This window comes from Equus caballus, chromosome 24 (genome assembly GCF_041296265.1).
Source record: "Equus caballus isolate H_3958 breed thoroughbred chromosome 24, TB-T2T, whole genome shotgun sequence".
In the NCBI taxonomy this organism is placed as follows: Eukaryota; Metazoa; Chordata; class Mammalia; order Perissodactyla; family Equidae; genus Equus; species Equus caballus.
Window position 1 is genome coordinate 50,819,973 of NC_091707.1, and position 18,882 is coordinate 50,838,854.

Genomic DNA, 18,882 nt, shown 5'->3' on the forward strand with positions numbered 1-18,882 from the left:
GCCCCACTCCTAACAGAACAGGCTCTTCCATCCTTTGCTCTTTGTCTGCAGAGCCGCTCCCCAAGTCAACAACTCAGAGAGCGGTCTGAGCGCTGTTGACCTCCAGGACATGTGCCGTGGAACCAGATCCCCAATCTAGAGGGTTCAAAGTCTTTCTCACTCACAGTTGTGGATGCCTCTTAGATCAACACAGAGCCTAAAACCTTGCATCTACTTTTTAACAGCCATTTCAGGGGTGAGGGATTACGGACACATTGCTTCTCACCCGAGGGGTCCTTCTCTCTCTCCTCCCAGAAGGTGAGAAGGATTTCTTAAGATACAGATTAGGAGGGGCTGGCCCGGTGGTCGAGTGGTTAAGTTCACGCGCTCCACTGCAGGCGGCCGAGTGTTTCATCAGTTCGAATCCTGGGCGCGGACATGGAGCTGCTCATCAAACCATGCTGAGGCAACGTCCCACATGCCACAACTAGAAGGACCCACAATGAAGAATATACAACTATGTACTGGGGGGCTTTGGGGAGAAAAAGGAAAAATAAAAAGGAAAAAAAAGATACAGATTAGGAGAAGTATACATGCATTGTGAAAATAATGGCAGATTTTTAAAATTTGGGGGGGGGCATAAATTATGTCAGAGGCAAAGCCTTTCTATTTTAAATCCTTCTGGCAGAAAGTGCTCTAAACTGAAGTGTACGCTTCCATGCCTTTGTGTGCAGAAGACTCTGGACATGAATTACCCTCTTCTTGGAAGCCAGGGGTGTCGTTAGGAGATGTCCTGGGTTCACTTGCTGGGTTCTTAGATCTCTCCTCCAACACGGGGACCATATCCCCGCTTCTCCTGAATCTAAGAGTGTCCCCTCCATCTCCAGCTTCCAATGCATCGTGGGTCGCAAAACTAGACCCTCAAACCTAAGAAGTGTTTGTTAAACAGACCATTATAGCGGGGCTTGGATAGAGGGGGGTGGGAGCGGAGTGCTGGAAAGTGACCCCCTGGTGCCTGGATCTGTTTGGGGCCCTCTCTACTCAGAGTGCATTTTGGGATCAAAATCCGCTCAGCCTGCACAGCCCTGAGATGTGACTCAGGATGTATGGGGAGATGCTGGCAATGTTTCTGAAGATGCTCGCCTGGCGATCCTCATGTTCCCTTTGGACAGAGAGGCACTATTGCCTTGAGTTCCACCCCTCCAAGAACCAGGAACTAGCTGTGCCCAGAAGTCAGAATTTAAACATCACTTGGTCTTAGCCACACGTCCCCTTTCTTCTCAGAACCTCTTTGAACAAACTCCTTTCTTAACTTCAGAAAAAGAATTTCCGAACCACACAATGTTTCATAGACCAAAATAGAGATTTTTATTTCCAAACATAAAAGCAGATACATTTTTAAAAATATTAAGCAACAATAAAAATGTCAAGCCATCTTTGAGAACACGGCTGCTTCCAACGTGAACAGGAGGAAGGGCTGAGAACGTCAGTGTGACTGAGATACGGTGCTGAGAAGGAGCTGGCGGTCCCTCCTCCGGAGCAGCCAAGCAGGGAGGGCCTCGGCCGCTTTTGGACTTGATGTGAACCGGGATAACACACACATGTTCCAAGACGGTCATTTGGCTCCCACATTGATTGTCTTCCCAGAAAGCTGAGTTTATTACAAAGGAGTGTTTTATAATCACAAGAATAGGATGGGAGTGGTTATGGTCCCTGTGCATACTGTTTACATCATAGAACGTTTTAAACAATGAAGTTGGTTTGCTTTTTGACACCAAAAACCACTCACGCAGCATCTACACACAAACACACACACACACACACTCCACCACGACACAGCCTGGCTCACCCTGGGTTAACCAGCCCAGCGCAGCCACGTGAACAGCTAGCTGGTCAGTGTCGGGTTAGTGTTAGGAGGTCTTCCAGAGAGGCTGTGGCGAGTTTGCCTGTGCACTTAGCTGAGGATGGAGAGGATGCAGGAATGCGGCTGATGCCTCCAGGTGGGGCTCTGAGGGGGTGGGGGCCCTCCCTTGGGAGGGGAGACAAGACAAACTAACAAATCCATCAGGCTCACGGTCTTTGGAGTGAGAGGGCTGGTCTTTGGGACTTGAAATGGAGGGAAAAGTACTGACTCCTCCCAAGCTGGTACTGGAAACTTGCTATTTTTCCTGCTTCTGGCTCCTTAGGTGCTCAACAAATGCTCCGAACATCACAAGGTTCTAAAACACAAGGACACACAGACAGACACACGGAGCAAGAGGGACATGGGCAAATATAGGACCCATCGAGTTAGGTCCTCTTTCACAAAAAGGTTATACGCAATCCTGAGAGAAAGAGAGGGCACCGCTTCCAAACCAGCCTGGGGGTGTTTCCAGAAGGCACGGATCTCAGGGGTCAGATGACCTTCCCCTTTGTGTGGAGAAATGGCAGGGGGAAAGCCAGCTGCTCCCCTATGAGGCATAAAACACTGGAATGAGGGGAAATGTCCTGGGTCCAGCATGGTCATCTGGGGCTCTCAGAGACCACGGGCTGGTGGCGTCTGATGTCTAGAAGCGCGGGGTTGGAAACAAAGGCTGCCCAGCTGCGCTTCTGAGTGGAGATTTGCACATAGTGCACACACACATACATGCACGTGCACACGCACACCACCTTCACACACACACACACACACACACACACACACTTTCCTCTGTCCACTTTTTTCTCACCAATAAAACTTCTAGACCGTGCACGGCCACTGCCTCTGGAGAGAAAATGCTTCTTTTATTCTCCAGTGGGAGGAATCAGAGCTGATGCACAGGCTCAAGGTCAGAAAGCCGACTCTGTCCTCCCTCCGCCCTGCAAGAGGTGGCCTGTTTCTGTTTCTGCAGGGGAAGGCGGGGACCCACCTCCAGCCCCGGCACTTCGTCCTGGTATTGCCAGCTCCCGATGCCAGTGGGAGCTGAAGAACTCGCTGGCGGAAGTGGGCATGGGGGAAAACCCCACAGCCCCTGCCATGGAACCTATCCCTCAACTAGCTAACCGGCTGCCAAAGTAGCAGCAGCCCGTGGCCCACAGAGGAATGAAAACCAGCTGAGGCTGAAGGCAAGTTCTAAGGAGCGGCATGGAACTGAGTTCAAGTCCCAAATTCCCCACCCACCAACTGGTTGGTTGCTTTTAGGCAGGCTGCTAACCCTCTCTGTGCTCTGGTTTCAGCATCTAAAAACAAGATCATGATTCCATACTGCGGGCTTTTGGAAGGAGTCAGGGCCATCTTGCAGGCCCTCGATTTATGTTCCTTCCATCCCTTTTCCATCAGAACAGAGACAGGGGCCGACAGCCTGTGGCTTGGCTGCTGAGCTCAGAAGCAAGCATTCCTGAAAGGAGGCCCGGGACTTTTAGGGAAACCGAGGTCCCCAGTATGATTACTGTCCCCTGTCTGGATAAGGTGTTTGGGTACCAACCAGTGAGCAGCTATAACGTTACCATGACAACCAAAAGGCAGGTGCTGGGGGATGCTGAGTCGGCCGACTGCTCTCTAAGGCTCTGGGTGCTGTGCTGTAAGATCTGTTTTTAGACCATGAGCTTTTGTTTTTTAACTTCCTTTTAAAAACCAGTTCCCCATTCTTCTTGCTTTGACAGACAGAAGGCATTTCTTTTGTAATCTAGATGAAGGGAGAAGCAATTGTTGGTTTATATCCTTGGAATCTGGCCCTCTGCTGGAGGCGCCCGTGGGCTCTGTCCACCGGATGATGGGAGCCACCCGTGGACGTGCTCGCCCACTTTCCCTTTTGAGGCCTCAGTGGTGTGCTAGAAATTGAGGAGCCGGTCTGGAACAGCTCTGAGCGCCTCTCTTTCCAGGATTTGCACCCAGGAGTAACTTGTGTCCCAGAAGAAATTAAAGCGAATATGAATTTCTTGGCCTGAATCCAAAAAGAGGTGTTAAAAAGCTGAGCCCTGGGCCGAAACAGCCAGAACAGAGCAGAAGGGGCTGCTCTCCCTTCCAGCCTCCGTGACGGTGCATCTGCCGCCTCTGGGAGAGCAGACGGGCAAGATCAAGGGCAAGGACTCAATGTGGTTCAGCATCCTGTATGCCACAAACCCTTCTCCTGGTCTGTGAGCTCCTCGAGGGCAGGGACTGGAGTTAATTCACCCGCATCCTCCAGCACAAAGCCTGGCACAGGCTTGTTGCATTGGCTCCAGAAGACAAGAGGCAGAGGGCACTTCTGCCCACTTGCCAGGGAGAGAAGGCCACAGACACGGGGGCGCACAGTCAGCCAACGGGAAAGCCGAGCTAATGGGTTGTCTGTTTCTTTCTTTAAAGGCCCAGCTGGCTGGACCCGGGCCTCTCCCCCGCCCTGCTGCCACCCACTGCACCCCCATAGTCTCCCTCTTCGTACTTCTCTTTCCCTCTCTCCCACTGAGGGTCCTGTACAAGCATTCACCGAGCTGCAGCCACTCCCTTCTCCCGACCTTCTCGAGCAGGGCATCCCAACTCTGGGATTTCACGTGCTTCCAGAAAGCACGCCGCATTTGGGGAAAACCGACATAGAGTTGGTAGCTTTTAATTTTGTCCACCGAGGACTCTGAAAACAAAAGATAAGCCACAAAGGAAGACACAACTGTCCCCTCCCCACTCTCGTGTCATAAAGGCCACTGAACACCCGATTAATAGGAAAGGTACAGTCTCAGAATAAAGAGCTGTCACTTAGATGAAAGCAAATCCTGCGGAAAGTAAACCTCAAGGCATTTGTCCTTTTTTTTTTTCATTTTGTCAGTGAAAGCTTTGCCACAGGTTCTTGTCCTCAGATGGAAGTTGGGAACTATGAAGGTACAGCCTGCTATTCTTTCTCTTTCTCATTGTGGTAAAACACACAGAACATACAACTTACCACCTTAACCATTTTTAAGTGCCCAGTTCAGTGGCATCAAATCCACCATCATCTCTGGCCTTGGATGCGCATCCGTCCTGTGCTTCCCCTCCCCTGGCCGCTCTCTGTGGCCCTCTCTAGCCATGTCAGCTCCCAGTGCCCATCTCCCAGTGCTGGCAGGCCCTGGCTGCCGTCTCATGGGCAGAGATCAGATCCCCTCCTAACCATCTGCCGGTCGGGCAGCCTGAGCCATCCTCCTGCAAGGCAGGGGGCCAGCGCCACTGGCAACCCATGTGTGAACAGCAATGTAGCAGGGGGCCGTTGGTCAGCACAGACTGCCCACGTTCGGGCCTTTTTCTGCTCTCTGCCTGTCGTTCTCCTTGGCCCCTGGGCTGCAAAGTGTCCCAGCTTCCTTCCCCTGAAGCTGCCCAGGGACAAGTGTCCTTAGACCCCCTGGTCCCTGCTGGGAGCTCCAGCCAGCTGCCCCAGCTGGAGGTAGCGAGAGATGGGAGCGGCCCCCATCAGCCAGGACACGGTTCCTCTGCACCCAGGAGGGGAGCTGGGTGCCCACAAACACACTCCCCTCTGGCGGTTTCTATGCCATTCACAAACCACAGCTGAACTTCCTACCGTGTGCCGGGCAGCGGGTTCCAGCGACACCAGCCATGCCCCGGGACCTCATAGGAGGACAGAGAGGTGCTCCACGCCCAGGTGGGCAGAAAGTCCCGCTCCCCCGAACACGTGAAGTGACTGGGGCGAAGATGACCACAGACGGCCCTCGTGACGGAGCTCCTGGGGCTGACTCTCCCGGAGCCTCAGCCCTAGCCCTAGCCCGCTGAGCAGAAGGGCAGAGCTCCTTGCTCCCCGAAACCCATCCCAGAGGCTCCAGAGGCTGCACCCTAGAGAACCAGCCAGAAGCCCTCTCCTCCCAGCAAGGGCTTTGGGGCCAGACAAGCCTGGGTTCAAATCCCACTTCTGCAGGGGCAGGCGTCTTTCTATTTTTAAGCCTCAGCTTTCTCATGTCAAAAACAGAGGTAAAGTTAATGCCACACCCTGAGAGTTGTCGCGGGAATTAAATAAAATATGGCTTGCAGAGTACCCCCCGAGGGGCCAGGCGCCGCCAGCACTAAGAGGAAGGCACTCCATTTCTGGGGTCCTCACCCCTCTGCCCTCGCTGCCAAGGACCTCCCGGAGTCCTGGCCTCGTCTGCTGTCCACACCCGCCCACCTCACCACAGCCATCTTTCCGCTATAAACACCCTCCGGATCCCACACATTCCTTTCTGCACTTAGAGATCAGACTGAGAAGAAAGGACAGGGGAGGGAGGCACCGAGGACGGTAATAAGCAGCTTCACCGTGCTCACTGGTGCTTCTCTCCTCCTCCCCCCCTCCCCTTCCTCCTTCTCTCCCTCTCTCTCTCTCCCATCTCTCTCTCTCACACACACACACACACACACACACACACAGCTGGGCAGGGCAGTCATAGTCACAGATCTTTCCACCCCTCCACTCTGGGGACAGAGGAAAACAAACACCCGTAGGTCCCACCACAACACCTTTCTCAAACGGCACCTTACAGCTCTTCGTGGTTGGTGCTCAGCAAGCTACAAAGTCAGAAAAATCAAAACTGTCCGCATTCACTTTATGCAAAAGAGATTATACTTGAAAAGCACCAGTAAATGGGTTGTTATAGCATATTACAACTGTATTTATACGAAAGTAATGAAAATATCGGTTTTTTAAAAAAAACAGTTATGCAAACAAACAGAGTCTGTGGCATCATTATCAAAGTTTAGAAAATAGAGACAGACATTCCCACTTGCCAGCCCACACACCGCGGTTTCTCCCTCCCCACAGTGTAGTACGTGTGACACGACGCCGTTCACCTTGAACAGCTTCTCCTCTTTGATTTGAGGTTTCCGACATGGAGGGGATCGCGCTATAGTGAGCAGGGGCAGCGGGTGACCAGGATCGGCTCTGGTTTTGCTGCTTCTTGCTGTGTGGCCATAGGTAAGTTACTTCCCCTCTCTGGGCCTCAGCCTTCTCGCCTGTGAAGTGGGAGGACGGGAATGGAGATGTTCGAAGGCCCCCATCACAGCTCTACCCTTCTAGGGCAGGACCAACACAACCCAGTGAGTGTCTGCGCTTGGCTGCCTGGGCTTGAGGTCTTGGTTGACGCAGCCCCTGATTTTCCAGGAAAGTGGTCACCTGCGGAGAAGGGCCTTGTGGCTCTGGAGAAAAGTGTGCTTTCTGAGTCAGCGCCAAGAAATTTCTCGGCAACTGTTTTCCTGCCCAGCGAATGCCCAGCTCCTCCTAGTTCCAGTGAGGCCTGGGTGCCCCCGGAGAGCTGCACCGAGGCTGGGCCTGACGCCAGGAAGGAGGGGTCCACATGTGTGGGAGGGAGGTGGAGCCCATGGGGCCGGGGTCAGGACCGCCTGGGTCTCAGTGTCCCCTCCGTTTAAAGGGCCTTTCTGGGTCTGTAACACTTTATGATTCTAAAAAGGATCCCCTCTTGGTCTCCTATTTGTAGCTGAACAGACAAATCGATTTGTAAAGACTGGGCTCTAAGCTTTTTTTTTTTGAGGAAAATTAGCCCTGAGCTAACTAGTGCCAATCCTCCTCTTTTTGCTGAGGAAGACTGGCCCTGAGCTAACATCCATGCCCATCTTCCTCTACTTTATATGTGGGACACCTGCCACAGCATGGCTTTTGCCAAGCGGTGCTGTGTCCACACCCGGGATCCCAACGGGTGAACCCTGGGCCGCCGAGAAGTGGAACGTGTGAACTTAACTGCTGTGCCACCGGGCCGGCCCCTCTAAGCATTTTTTTAAAAAGGAAAGCTTAGTGTTGATTTAGGGCAGACATGATCCAGTTATAGAGCACTTAGGAACCCCTCCAGAACTCCCTGGGGAGGGTCAGCCCCGCCCCCTCCCAGGTGGTGCACAGAGCCCAGGTGTCTAGCTCCCACCTGACAGGTGTCTGGACCCTGGCTCCCTTGTGGGGGCGCGTGTGGGACGTTCTTGGCCCAGAGGACCCGCCTCTCTGCAAAGTCCATTCTGGGAGGAGGAGGGAGAGCCCTCAGATGGGCAGAGCTGCAAGGGTGATGGCTCATCTCTGTCTTGGACCCTCGCTTGCTGGTCCCTGATGTGGCAGCTGCTCCGTGCTGTCCCTTCAGCTGGAGTTGTAGACAATGAAAAGCTCAGCCCAGGATGACGAGGTCCCACCCCTCCGGACAGGGTCGGGGCAGCGCTGCCACAAGGTGTGGGCGCCGCTCCGTTCTGCAGGGAGATCTCCACAGTAAAGTCTCCCCCTCCCAACAGAACTCAGAGCACAGTCTCCCCGTTTCCTGAGGACTCGGTGGCGCGACCGCAGACATTCATCACGGAGCTGCGCTACCAGGGGCTCCTGCGGGCGATGCCCCCATTCTGCTGTGCTTTTCTAGTTCTTTCTGGCTCTGCTCTTCTTAGTTTTTCTTTTCCTCCCTCGACGTCACTCTGTCAGTGTCCCTGTTCCCTGCCGTCACAGGGCCTGCCTTTGATCATCACCATTTCTGCTCCCAACACAAGCAGCTAATCTGCTGTCGCTTCAAAAACCAGACAAGCATGTGTGTTCTCATTGTGCCCAAAGCAAGAGTCATCGGGCTCTGAGCGAGGGCCCACGTTCCTGTCTCTGTTGACAGCTCAGAGGTCGTTTCACTAACATCCGGGTTTAGGGGTTGGCTTCTGGAAAAGAGGTTACCATAAAAGTGACATGTTATCACTCCTGCTTTCCAGGGCTAACAGCAGACCAAGGCCAAAATGCCACGAAATCCCAACGGACAAGCAAACTGCTAGAATTTTCTCAACTACAAACAGAGGTCATATATGAAATTATAGATCCTAAGCATTTCCATACAGAGCAGAGAAAAGTTCTATACATGATTCCCGGGTCAGACACAGTAGCTGTTTAGTATAAATAGACAAAGACAACACTGTATAAAAAGTGGTTGTGTTCTGGGAACATTGATACAGTATTCACACGGATGCGGTATTCACTGGATGCAGCATTCACGTCTCTGGGCAGCCCCTGCTTCCAGTTTCCCCCGGGCCCTCAGGAGGAGCCCTGGGGCTGAGGGAGGGTTGGAGAAGAGAGTCACGTGGCTGCCCGCAGTGGGCTAGGTGGGCGGGGGGCCGTCGTAGCGGAGCATGAGCATGAAGGAGCGGGCGAAGTTGTTGGCCAGGGTGCAGCTGCGGTCCTCTTCCCCGACCGGGAGCAGGAAGAGCAGCAGCAGGAAGAGAAGCAGCAGCAGCTGCAGCGGGAGCGCCACGCAGCACACCTTCCGGAAGAGGGCACCGAGTCCTCGCCACCGCCGGCTCTGCAGAACCAAAGCAGGAGGGTGAGCCGGCTCCGGGGTCCCAGAGGGCGGGGAGGGCAAGGAGGACGCCAGAAACAGCAGCAGCTCTGGGCTGACTATCTGACCGCACGGGTCTCAGTTTTCCCATCTGTGAAGTGGGGCTGATGTGAGTTCTGCCAGAAACAAAGATCTCTGTAGTTTCCTCCAACCACTCAAGGCATGAGAGGAAGAAAAAACAAAGTTACAGGCTCTGCCAGTGATGACAGACATCTTTGCCTGGCGTGTAAGAGTCCTGGGTGTGAATCTCGAGAAGGCCACTCAACTTCTCTCAACGTCAAATCTCTCATCTGTAAATAGGGGTAAAATGGTACCTACCTGACAGACTGTGGTGAGGGTTAAGTGAGACAGAGCCCGGCACATAGTAGGTACTCAAGGCTGCTGCTGTTATGATTGTGCATCATTAATATCATCACCATCTAAATCACGGTCCTCACCACCACCATTATCTTCATCATCACCGCCACCACCAAGTTCAACACGTCATCCATCATCACTGTCTCCTCCTCCTCCCCCTCCATCATCAACACCATCAATCTCACCTGAAAGTCAGCCTCACAAGTCCAAATGCCTAAGGGACTCTGCTACAATCTCCACGAGAGTGGCCACAGGACCTTTTCCAAATTCCGGAGGGAGCGGCTGGGTTGTGGCTTCACGGGAGTGCAGGGCCAAGGGCTGGCCACTCAGGAAGTGGGGGCCCGCGGTCAAGATGCAGAATGGGGCAGGGCAGGGGCCCGGCTCTTAGGAACCTGGCTGACGAGGTTCCAGTGCAGATCTGTCACACTCTAGCTACGTGACCTTGGGCAAGTCAACAACCTCTCTGAGCACCTGTTTCCTTCTCTGCAAAATGGTAATAAAACACCTACCCCATTTACGGGGTTGTGGTGAGGACTCAAAGCAAAGTTTATTTATACACCAATTAAAAAGTGAATTAGCTCCTATTAGTAGTATTATTACTGTAAAATACATCCGCTGGCTCCCTGAAGAGCCAAAGATTCCCCTCCAGGACACCAGAAAGTTACAATCATGTAATGATGATGAGGATGGTGGTGGCAGTGATGATGGTGCTGATGATGATGGTGCTGGATGATGGTAGTGAGGATGATAATGTTAGTGTGGATTATGACGATGGCATGGGGATGATGATGACAGTAGTGAGGATGATGATGATGGTGGTAGTGAGGATGATGATGATGACGGTATGGGGATGATGATGACGGTATGGGGATGATGATGATGGTGGTAGTGGGGATGATGATGATGGTGGTAGTGGGGATGATGATGATGATGGTAGTGAGGATGATGATGATGACGGTATGGGGATGATGATGACGGTATAGGGATGATGATGACAGTAGTAGGGATAATAATGATGATGATGATGGTAGTGAGGATGATGATGATGGTGGTAGTGGGGATGATGATGGTGGTAGTGAGGATGATGATGATGACGGTATGGGGATGACGATGACGGTATGGGGATGACGATGACGGTATGGGGATGATGATGATGGTGGTAGTGGGGATGATGATGATGATGGTAGTGAGGATGATGATGATGACAGTATGGGGATGACGATGACGGTATGGGGATGACGATGACGGTATGGGGATGACGATGACGGTATGGGGATGACGATGACGGTATGGGGATGACAATGACGGTATGGGGATGACGATGACGGTATGGGGATGACGATGACGGTATGGGGATGACGATGATGACGATGGTGATGATGGTGATGATGGTGGTGGTGATGGCGAGCAGGAAGCACTGCCAAATGCAGGTGTTCCTGGGAGGTTCTAAGCAGCCCACTTCTGTCTCTCTGCCTCCCATTCCCGAGTCATCCCGCCGCTCTCCTGCCCCAGCTATCTCCCCCATGTTGATAACACTTGACCCGATGCCTCCAGCCTCAAACATCCTCATCACCAAAGTCCTTAGACACTGATTTTGTAAAAACAGACTTCCCATCACCCGCACAGCGGAGCAGGCCTGCTGGCTGCGTTTCTTTCAGCAGTGACGTCAGGCGTGGGGGTGACATCACCTAAGCAGCCAAATGCCCATAGGTCTACAGAGGAGCCGGCTCCCCCACAGACCTGGGCTGGGTCAGACGGGCTGGCGCGTGCTCCTGCCCACGGCCCGGCTCACGTGGGGCTGGGGCTCTCCCCAGACTCGTTGATATTTCATGCTGACTTTGCCTGATTCCAAACCTCCAGCCCACCCAGGAGAGAGAGCGGGCGAGACAACACGCTGTAGGCCCAGCCTGGGTTTCCACCACAACTAAAACCCTGCAATTAATGGTTCCCGTCGGAGAATCTGTTGACAGCGTCCTGTTTCCGTTTGCTCCGCTGTTCTCAGAGCTACCCTTCGCTTGCTGAAGTGAGGAGCGGTGCTTTGGCCATGGTCCTCAGGGGGAAACATCTTCCCAGGGCCCAAAGTGTGTTTGCATTTACCTGTGTTGACAAGGGGTGGTCTTGTTCAAAGGGCTCCTGAGATTACCCAGGAGATGTTTCCTTACAGCTCACACCTTCCCTTGGAGGGCCCTGAATTCTAGAATGCTCTCTCAAATAAAAGATGCATTCTAATATAATTCTCAAATGCTTAGAAAACACCCCCCCCCACACACACACAAATGGCATGAACTAGGTTCTAAGAAGACAACAAAGAAATTGACAGTCTCAGCTTCTCTGTGCCTCAGTTTCCCCAGAGAAAGTACTACCTGTGTTCTACCCAGTTAGAGCTATCCAAAGAGAGAAAGGCTTCCTCAGGAAGTGAGAGGCCCCCTGTCCTGTGGGGTATGAAAGCAGAGGGACCACAGCTCCTGGTCGTGGGGAGGAAACAGGGATGTTGTGTAGGGTCATTAAAAGCTTGGGAGAGGCTCTGACCAAGAGGCCTTTGAGATCTCACACAAACCCAAGACCCTAGAGATTTGAGGGTTCAGGCAAGATGAGTTTATCCCAGTGACCTGATCTTCTGCCACTGATGAAAGGGGATGGGAGGGAAAAGAAAAGGGTCGGAGTTTGGGTTCTAACCCTGGCTCTGTCACTTCCTAGCTGTGTGACCTAGGACAAGTCGCTCAGCCTCTCTGAGCCTCACTTCCTTCATCTGTTGAGGAAAAGGGGGAACAATACCTACCCACTAAGGTTATAAGGATGAATGAGGCAGTGTATGCTTACCATGCATAGTTGGGGCTCAATGCATGCTCATTCCCTTCCTCCTCTAACTGATGGATACTGGGGAGGATGGGCAGCTCCCACTAGCCCCTCGAGCTTCCCCCTCCACCCAGATGCCAGGGATCAGGCACCATCAACCTTTCCAGCCCCATCAGAGAGAAAAGCACTGCCCTCCTCAAATGCCATCTCTTGGCCTCTTAAAGGCCCTCACATCCTCCTGCCACAGTGCCTTTGCATAGGCTATCCCTTCTGCCTGGAATACTCATTTCCTGTGTTTCTCCAATGCACCTGGTTAGCTCCTGCTGGTTGTTCTAATCTCAGCTGTGAGTCGCTTCCTCAGGGAGAGCTTCCCTGCCTCTGGACCCAAAAAGCCCCCGTTACACACTCTCAAGGCACCTTTCCTTTGGATTACGGATTAAAGTCCACGTTCCCGCTGACTCCTAGGAGGCAGGATCCACATTAGTTTGGTTCATTGCTCTACCCCCAGCAGTGCTCAATAAATACTTGCTGAACGATGGAAATACTGAATACAAGGCTCCTTCCCTCCTCTGCACCTGGCTGTCTGCTCCTCCCTCGGTGCCCGTGGTGTGACCACGCAGACGCTCGCTGACCGCTGGTTCCCCCAGAACATCTGGGCTCCACTCGTTAATGAACACACGGAGAACACCCCCAAGCCGTGCACTGGCTCTCCTCCCTCACTCATGGCTTCCGGAGCTCCAGCACAGCAACGTGAGGTGGCTGCCCTGTGCCCATTTCACAGAGGAAGAAACTGAGCCTGTGGGGAAGGGACCAGCCCAAGGTCACACAGACAGACTCAAATCGCCAGCACTGCCCCACAGCCCAGGCTCTGTCCACCATCCCACACAGCGCATCTCGTAAGAAACAGCTAAACGGCAACAACCACGAAAGTCACCCTGGGCCTCTGCTGTCACTCAGCCTAGACCGGTTGGAGATGGTCCCACGCTGACCCGGGGCCCCATGTGTGGAAGTCACGCCCCATCACCCGTGGGGCTTTCGGGGGCTTTCCCGGGAGCTCTTTGGGCGTCATTCTCCTCCAGGAGATGCTTCCAGGCCATCACTGAGAGCTCAGAGTGATGGACAGTGGCTGGCTTTTCTCCGGCAATTCAAGACGGGCCAGCCCCCGTGCCCCTCACTAAACTGTCACCTAGCAATTAGTTCAGCCCCTGGATGTCCGTCTGGACCGTCAAGCCGTGTGCTGGCTGGCCTCCTCTCCTGGGCTTCCTCTGGAATCCCCAGAAGGGGGCTGTGTCTGGGGCCTGCCGCACTTCCCAGACAGCTCCCGGGAGTCCTAGGGCGTCCCTGGTCCCCGGGCTGGGCCCTGCCCACGATGCCTTGGACAACTCCCCCACTTGGTTCTCGGGGCTGAAGCACCAAGTTGCAGCCCAAGATCCACTTCCCATGAGGGCTCAGAAGCTCCGGAGAGTCCCTCCCAGGGACAGGATGGCAGTGGCTGGGGCGGGGCTGGGTCCATGTCACCTCCTCACTGTGGGGCTCTGCGCACGATGGCCAGGCCACAGGACTCTATTTTTCCAGAACCCTGAGTTGGTTTTGGAGGTGACAGAGAAAGACAATCTGAGCTGGCCTTTTGCAGGTGGCTTAGTCAATGGGTGGGAATCCCTCCAGATGAAACGATCAGAGAGAGCAGTGACTGTCATTACTCAGCAAGGACGGAGCCTCATTCAGGAGCACATGTATGGGCATAAGGTTGCTCCCCCACCCCGTGCATCTCTCAGCTTTCCTCATCTGAGATCCATCCGTGACCCAGCTCTTCCAAGCCCAGGACTAGAACCGAGGTGGCTGAGGGTCCAGGATGACCTGGAGGCATCCAGCTTGGGAAACTGGGTGGTCATGATGCTGTCCACCGAGATGGAGACTGGAGCCTGGTTGGGCGCGGGAAAGGCAATGAGCTCAGCTTTAGATACACGGAGTCTGAGGGGTCTGTGGGACTCCCAAGTCGACACCTAGCAGGTGGTTGGGCCTTTGGGACTGAAGCTAGAAGGAGAGCCCCGGACTGGAGCTGGACCAGAGACAGCAAGAGGTCTAGAGTAGGAGAACAAACATGCCAGGAACAGAGTAAGTCATGAGAGGGAAAGAGGCCCCAGAGAACCCTGAGGATACAAGCATTGAAGAAAGAGGAAGTGTATTTCCAGGGTCTCTAAGCAATGCCTCACCGATTACTTACTAATTACAAAAGAAACGATAGCAGCTTTACAGCAGGGAAATCCGGCAGTCACCACCTTAACCACGCGGTCAGAGTTAGCACCACCAATGTTGGGGGCATACTGCCATTGTGTGTCCCAGTAAGACGCACTCAGAACACAGCCTCACTGCTGTGACATTCCCGCCAGAAGAGGCAAAACCCCGTTCCAACCACGAGGACCATTAGGGAAACCCACCTGGAGGGACAGCCCGTCAAATCTCTGGCCTGTACTCAAGAAGGTCGAGGTCAAGAAGAAATGAGCAATAGTTCCAGCTTAGAGGAAACTAAAGAGACGTGACAACTGAATGCAATGTGTGATCCTGGAATGGATCCTGGACTGAGGGAAAAACTATAAAAAAGACTGTGAGTGGCACATTAATACAATGGAGTAGTATCCTGTGATAAGAAGAAATGAGCTATCAAGCCACAAAAGACACGGAAGAAACTGAAATGCATGCTGTTAAGTGAAGGAAGTCAATCTGAGAAGGCTACAGACTGTGGGAGTCCAGCTATATGACATTCTGGAAAAGGCGACACTACAGAGACAGTAGGAGGATCATGGCTGCCGGGGTGTCTAGGGAGGATGAACAGGTGCACCACGGAGGATCTTCAGGGCAGTGAAACTGTTCTGCGTGAGTCTGTAATGGTGGATAATGTCATTATACATTCAACAAAACCTATAGATGGTACAACACCAAGAGTGAAGCCTAATGTATACTATGGACTTCAGTTAATAACAGTGTATCAATATCGGTTCGTCAGTTATAACCAACATTCATTCTAATGCGAGATGTTAACAATAGGGGAAACAGTGGCAGCGTGGGGCGAGGCGAGGGGGTGCATGAACTCTCTGTATCTTCTGCTGAATTTTTCTGTAAACCTAGAACTGTTCCAAAAAAATAAAGTCTATTAATTTTTTTAAAGGCTATTGAGATAGCCTTAAATTTTTTAATATGGACTATGGATTAAATAATAGTATTTCATCAACAGTGAATTTTACCCACACTGATTCTGATAACTGGAGAAAACAAAACAGAGAGAGGCCCCGACGACAGAGGCTGAGAAGGGCCGGCAGAGCCACTGTGGGTGGAGAACGCGGTCATCAGCCCCACGGCTGCCCACAGCCCGAGCACAAGACGACAGAAACATGTCTACTGGGCTGTGAAGAGGGAGCTGCTGGTTACCTCCTTGGGAGGGATGTTAAAGAAAGTGGGGGGTGGAAGGCAGGTGAGCTGACAACGGCAGGAGGAAGAAATAGAAAGAACGAATGTTGATAACTCTTCTCGGGATTTCAGCAAAGACAAGCTTCAAAACCTTCATGTCCCAAGGTTAGCACTGACTCTGTCACAAATCTGCGACCGCCAGTCAGTCTGGGATCAGAAGATGGATGGACAGACAGGACCCCAGGGATGACGTAGCACACAGTTTGAGGCCTGTCCCCAGCTCTCTCCTTCTGAAGGTCAGAGACGGCATGGCCCCAGCAGAGCCCAGGTCAAAGGCAGATTTGCCCAGGAAGAGCCGGATTTGACTTTGCCTGGAAGTTGCCCAGTGAATCTCAGGAAGATAGAGTTAAGCTACGTTCCCTCTGCCCCCACCCTACTGGGGCCTGTTGCCACTTAGGGAGGAGGGGCCAAAGGTCACTCTCCTCCCACTAGAAAGGAGAAGGTGGTCGTGAGCATCAGAGACCAGCACGGTGTTCCACACAGCGGAACTAGCCCAGTGCCCAACACACAGTAGGGAATTTTTTTAAAAAAATCATAGTTATTGCAAAAGTTATCTAACGAGGAAACTCACGAACGCTTTCTGCGATTTGGTATTACAATATTTCATCTGATCTACGACACTGACTGTAGGGGCACCATCATTTTATATACCACTGAGAAAGAAAAGAACCAGCAACCAAGATGGAGGTCTGAGGGGAGACCCCACATAAAGCTGGGGTGCCACAGGGCTGCGCCTTCCGTGGAGATGAGGAATAATCCCGCCTCCCAGAAAGGAGAAGCAAGGAAATTCAAGGTCTTATCTTGGCACGGGGTGAGCGGTGAGAAAGAAAACTCTCCCGCAGGATCTGAACCACAGGCTGGAGATCCCGGAGGTGGGTCGCCTGAATTTACACAATCAGTGTGGTCCGAAGGAAAACAAAACAAAACGCAATCCGCAAGCACAGCATTTTAATTTAAAGAAATCTCAGGTGGGTAGTGTCCTGGGCTGTGAAAGGAAGCCAACCCAAATCCTTGCAGGAAGAACTAGATTGCAATGAGACACCCCAAATCCAGAGACGGGAAAGTGTGAAAAATTATGAGGCTTGAAACCTATGACCTATGAAATATGGTCAAGTAAATAAAATGCCACTCCTGGGTCGCTCAACATCTGGATCGATACCCCCGAGGCCACAACATGCAGTGCACGGGTGGAATTTGCTCCACTCTCCTGCAAATTGGCACCTGGGCCCTGCCCTCATTTACCCAGACAAACAGCAGCATTTGCAAATCTCTTCCCCAACTCGAAGGTGGTCTCAGGTGGGACTGCATCTCTTTCCCGGGCCAACACAGGAACGGAGTCAACTCACGGCCCAAAGCAACTTGAAAAGCAATTACATTTCACGTGTCTGGGTGTGCAGGCAAACAGATCCGGTGGCACTGAGCTGGCAAGCGTGTAGGCAGCTGCAAATTTAATAAATCTTAATTATTCTGTTTATACAAACAAGCAGGCTGAAGCCATTGACGTCGTTGGGGCTTGCAATGACTTGGTGCACGGAGAGAAAAAAAGCATGGAGAACCAACTGCTCATAAATAATTAGCTTTGGGGCAGGTTTTTTTCCCTTCCCTTGACTAAAAATAATATATGGAATGTTTTTAAGTTGGCAAGATTAAAACCTCTGAGGACAGCACCTATTTTCTGTCTGTCAGGCCTGCATGTGTATGTGCATACGTGCACGTGTGTGCATAGCCCTACACGCACACGCACACACCCCAACCAGCAAGACAACACCAGAAGCAAACCAGAGGGAGGACTCCTCTCCTGGAAACGTTGCTGCTCCCTTTATTCTCATAAAGAGAAGCAGGGGCAGTGTCTGCAGAAGTCTCCAGGGTCCTGGTTTACAAGGCAATTAAGAATCTACTATGTGCTGGTTGTTAGGACAACTTTGCCTACAACTAGCTCTGGGGACCCTCATTTTATTCACTGGAAAACTGTGGTTAAATGACTCGCCAGTGGTCACACATGCTAACGGGGGAGCCCGGATCCGAACCCAGAGTGTAAAGCAGTGGTTCTCAAAGTGTGTCCCCAGGCCAGCAGTATCAGCATCACCTGGGAACTTGCCAGAAATGCAGACCCTGGGCCCCATTTTAGACCTAAGGAATCAGAAACTCCGGGGGTGGGACCCAGAACTCTGTGCCTAAACAAGCTGTCCCACAAAGGAGCCTGGGACGGCCTCTACATATTGTCTCCTCCTTCACAAGAGACTGAGACCCGTTAGCTCAAAAGACAGCCAGCACCGAACTCAAACTTTCACACATCCCATTGTTTTAAACATCTCGAGAAGAAGCAGACGTTTCGGCCATTCAGAGCCTGCCTGCTTTGCATACCCCAGGAAACTGCCCAGCATCCGCCAGCCAGAGATTAGGCAAACCCTGCAGCTGTAAAGGCCCCTAGGGCCGCTGTCCTTCGGAGCTCCCGGACCAGAGACTGAGCACTGTCACTGAGCAGCAGGAGCTAGACTCCCCCGTGGCCCTCTCCACCCAGCCAGGACGCAGTCTACCGGGGAAGGTCTTTGCTCTTGTGTTCACTGACGTATTCCACGGACCTGAAACGGTGCTTGGCACAGAGTCAGCACTCAGTAACCATTTGTGAAATGAATTAATGGAGGAGAGACCGCATAGAGACACAGGTAACGAACATCCACATTAACCCGATTACAGCCTGCCAGGAACCTGAGCCTGCGCTGGAGGGCCGGGGTCAGCCAGCCCAGTGTCCCCTACTCAAAACATTTAGTGAGCGCTCACAATGTGCTGGGTACCAGGGGACCCAGAAGTGACAGCCATGGACTCCGGCCTGGCAGCTGCAGAGATGGGGGCTCCCAACCAGTGAGGGGCTTAAAGTGCGGGAGCTAGAGGCAGCCTGGACACCCGGCTCAGCCCCCATATCCCATGATGAGCCACCAGGCCGGACTGTGTGGGCACCCTGCCCTTCCGGATGCTCTTCCTCATTTCCCGGGGAGGCTCTCTATTATTCTAAATTTGGGGGGAAACCAGCGCTGTCGGCTCTCA

The 18,882-nt window shown here is 52.7% G+C and overlaps 1 protein-coding gene across 5 annotated transcripts in view; it reads right to left on the reverse strand.

The window, feature by feature from the left end:
* Window positions 1-1,323: 1,323 nt before the first annotated feature.
* Window positions 1,324-18,882, reverse strand: part of SYNE3 (spectrin repeat containing nuclear envelope family member 3) — a 99,260-nt gene continuing 81,701 nt past the window's right edge. For 3 of the 5 annotated variants that reach the window (XM_070249789.1, XM_023628340.2, XM_023628341.2), the window contains exon 18: window positions 1,324-9,183. In XM_070249789.1, coding sequence (XP_070105890.1) covers window positions 8,983-9,183 — 201 coding nt within the window. In that variant the 3' untranslated portion in view covers window positions 1,324-8,982. Of the gene's footprint in view, window positions 9,184-16,768; window positions 17,278-18,882 lie in introns of those variants that run through there. The other 2 variants (XM_070249790.1, XM_070249791.1) reach the window with 1 other exon arrangement.